The following is a 4,035-nucleotide window of genomic DNA, read 5'->3' on the forward strand; positions in this document are numbered from 1 at the left end:
CCAGCCGGGGCCTAAGTGATGACCTGGTGCAAGGCTTTCAGAACAATACTCGAACAGATAGCATGCGGCCCGCGCCGGTCTGAGCCGGCTTCAGCGTCATCCACTCAACTTCCTCTATTTTCTGTGGTTAGCACAGAACGGTGTGCTGACGCTATACTTAACCGCCTCATGGTGTGGCTGCATGGCTGTCAGTGGCGGAAAAAGTACTCAAATGTTTTACTTAAAATAAAAGTATCAATGCTGCAATGTAGAAGTATTCTGTTACAAGTGAAAGTCCAGAATTCAAAATTGACTCGAGTGAAAGTTCAAAAGTATTGGTATCAAAATGTGCTTAAAGTACCAAAAGTAAAAGTACTCAAATGTTTGAAAATAGCAGATCTACAAGCTCACAACGCATCGCGATGCGATGCGTTGTGAGCTCGTAGATCGGCTATTTTCAAATAGCCTATGTATAAATGAAGGCTAAAGTGGTTAATGTATGTTTTATCATGTAATAATTCATATTTGCAAAGTAACTAGTAACTTAAGTTTTCAAATAATTGTAGCGGAGTAAAAGTACAACATTTGCCTTCCGAGATGGAGTAGAAGTAAAAGTATCTCAAAATTGTACTTAAGTACAGTACTTAAGTAAATGTACTTTGTTACTTTACACCACTTGGTGGCTGGTGTTCCTGCTACAGCTATATATGCCACTAGTAGCTGGCGGAGGCTTATCAGACAGGCAGACGCACAGCGGAAGCTGAACATCACTCATCTCACATACACACACACACACACACACACACACACCCCCCAGCATACAGTGCGTACGCCCTTGCAGCCCATGCCCTCACCATGCCTATGTTAGCTTCATCAGCGCCCAGGCAGCTTCAGGAACTCAATATGGACACCACCAAGGACAGCATAACAAGAAAGCCCAAGTAAGTCATCAACTTTATCTGACAACATAACTGTTAACATTAGCCACTTAATCCATACATGGGCAACTGGCGGCCCCGGGGGCCACATGCGGCCCCCACCTTCACTTAATGCAGCCCGCAGGTTAATATTGGAACGCTGATATATTATTGATTTCAGCTGTAACAATTCCAAACATGCAAACATGACTTACTTTAATTACTTCTGTCTATATTAGTAGCTTAATGACTAGTATTAAAATGATATTGTCTTTTTTATGTCCAATGTATTTGTATTTAAGTTCATAAAGCTAACATAAATATAACTAAATGCATTTGAAATTAAATGAAAATGTTACTTTTCAGGATTCCACTTAAAAAAATAGCTAAAAAAGCTCACACCACTGAACGTGTTTTGAGCTTGTAGAGTGGCTATTTTTGCTACTTTTGTGTGACAAAGACTGGCGAAGTACAGCATTAATTTACGAAAAATACAGAGGTGTCTGCTCGATAGTATACAATATTTTGGCCCTCTGGAGTGAGTGTGGAAATATAGTGGCACTCTCCACCATCAAAGTTGCCCACCCCTGACTTAATACTTAGTTGACCCAAGTACCCCAGGGTCCATACTACTAGCCCTCTCCTTTTTTCCCTCTTCGCCAGAAATAACCTTTCTACAAGCTTGTAGATCTGCTATTCTGGTTTAATGTTCGCCCCCCCCCCCCCCCCCCCCAGAATAGGGTTCATGTGGTTATAGCAAGCAGCGTGTGAGAGCCTCAGTAGCGGTGAAGTGAGCTTCATTTGTTTGTGTTTGCAGGGGATGCAACCTCAGATATCGTTTGCAGTGCCGATCGTCCGAGGCCTCAAAGACTGAAGGGTGAGTAGACGCATAGACCATTTCAAGGGTCTAGAATTCCTGTGTGAAATGTACTTAATTAACTACCAGTCCAATGGTTCTCAAACGTTTTAATTTCAAGGACCCTCGTAACTCTGAGAGATGGAACCAAATGGACCCTTACTGCACACTCTCTCAGAGTTATATAACGACCTGTACGGGTGCATTCGGAAACCCCATGAAGGAAACACTTTGAGAACCACGGATCTAGTCATTTTCATAATCTTAATCTAAAAACGAATGTCGCTTCTTTTACAGGCTCAGTTTCACAGAGATGACCCAGTGGTCCCATTCTCTGGAGAGACTTCTAGCCTCCAAATGTAAGCCATCGATAACATTGTGTCAAGAACACTTGAATGACTTTGTTTCAACCGGTTGTATACGAATACAATTCGCGTGCAGCCGCGGCGTTCCTTTTCAACAGCGGGTTAAATCGCTGTTCTTCTTCGTTTTAGATGGCACGGTGACATTTCAGACCTTCTTGAAGTCGGAGTTCAGCGATGAGAACATGGAGTTCTGGCTGGTGTGTGAGGACTACAAGAAGATCAAGTCCTCATTCAGGATGTCCTCCAGAGCCAAGAAGGTCTTCAAGCGCTACATTCAAGCTGGGGCTCCGAGAGAGGTGTGTATAGGTTTATATTGCAGTCTCTCTATCTCTCTCTGTCTGCACACACACACACACACACACACACACACACACACACACACACACACACACACACACACACACACACGTTTTAGGATAGCTAAACCTTACCCAAACCTCAACCACAACCTTAACTCTACCCCCAACCATAATTCTAAACCTAATCCTAACCCCTAAACCATAGTGCTTATCGGTATCCCTCAAAAGTATATTAAAGGAGACACACCATGAATTTCACTTTTTTTTATTTTTTTGGTATTTTTTGGGCTCCCCAGTGTCTCTTGTACCCCAAAAAATATTTTTTTTTTAACATTCAGTCATTCATTCTCATTTCAGAGATTTTCAGAATGGGCGTGTCTGAACAGGCCATCTCAGAAATGGCAAGTTTGCTTACATCACGAAACTTTCTCTCCATGTATTTTGACAGACAGAATTGCTCAGTAGCCCCCCCTCTGCCCAACAGGACGTTTTGGTATTGCAGCTGGAAAGTGCTTTATAAGCCTGAGAGAATTGACTTGGGATGAGTATATCTGAGTGTTGATTTAGGCTCAAACCTTTTGAAAATGGTTTGAGGGACATACACCATATGATATTAAATATCAAATATTTTTTTTAAATTCATGGTGTGTCTCCTTTAATACCTGTACACACAACACCACTTATTCAATACGCTCATGCAGTGACACCTCGTCCTCCTGTGTCTCCCGTTTCACCCAGATCAACATCGACCAGAAGACCAGGGAGCTGACCAGGCGGAACGTGAAGTCGCCCACCGAGGAGTGTTTCCTCGACGCCCAGAGGATCGTCTACAGCCTGATGGAGAGGGACTCGTACCCGCGCTTCCTCAGGTCCGACATGTACAGGACTTTACTGGGCTCCCAGCAGGACACATAGGGAGATGTTTAAGAAGGAAACGCCATGAGACTGTAAATGGAAGCCGCTCGTGACGCCCGGGACTTCTAAACACACGACATGGGTTAGCGGCTTTATAAGAATCAAGTGAAAGGACTGTGGATGTTAGCTCTTCCATGGGAACACTGCTGATGAACTTCTGTTTGACTATAGGCTCTATGCACAGTAGCCATATTGGAAAGAAATGATGGGCCTCTTCTTGCTCCCTTCACAGGTGTTACCAATGATACTAATTAAGGCTCTGTTCCATTCTGGTCAAACAGAGTCTGTGCTGACATTGTGCATGTTGGCTCACTGGAAACACTTGAGGGGGTTCCAAATGGCCCCTTGCGGGTGTGTAACTCTGAGAGTGTAGAAATGGAACCAAATGGACCCTTACGGGTCCATTTGGTTCCAGTTCTACACTCTTAGAGTTATGGGGGTCCTAGAAATTAAAAGGTTTGAGAACCACTGTGCTACACGAAATGGAACAGAGCATTCATTAGTATCATTGGTAACACCTGTGAAGGAAGTAAGGAAGAGGCCCAATTTCCATCCAATATGGTTGCTGTGCATAGAGCCTATTCCCGGGGACTGTCGCGGTAATGGCTCTCAGTATAGCTGGCTCTGGTGTAGTGATGGGGTCGTTCATGATCGATTCGTTCAGAAGAACCAGTTCATTGCAGCGAAAGTGCACAAACAGCTTC

General features: G+C 43.8%; 1 protein-coding gene across 1 annotated transcript; it reads left to right on the forward strand.

Moving 5' to 3' along the window:
- Positions 1-728: 728 nt before the first annotated feature.
- LOC311046286 (regulator of G-protein signaling 13-like) lies at positions 729-3,675 on the forward strand. The gene is made up of 5 exons (XM_084058506.1): positions 729-920; positions 1,714-1,773; positions 2,050-2,111; positions 2,247-2,413; positions 3,155-3,675. Exons 1-5 carry the CDS (start codon positions 835-837, stop codon positions 3,329-3,331), a joined length of 552 nt encoding a protein of 183 aa, XP_083914632.1. The 5' UTR covers positions 729-834; the 3' UTR covers positions 3,332-3,675.
- The last annotated feature ends 360 nt before the right edge of the window (positions 3,676-4,035 follow it).

Source organism: Gymnoscopelus microlampas (assembly GCF_963454915.1).
Source record: "Gymnoscopelus microlampas genome assembly, chromosome: 5".
NCBI lineage: Eukaryota > Metazoa > Chordata > Actinopteri > Myctophiformes > Myctophidae > Gymnoscopelus > Gymnoscopelus microlampas.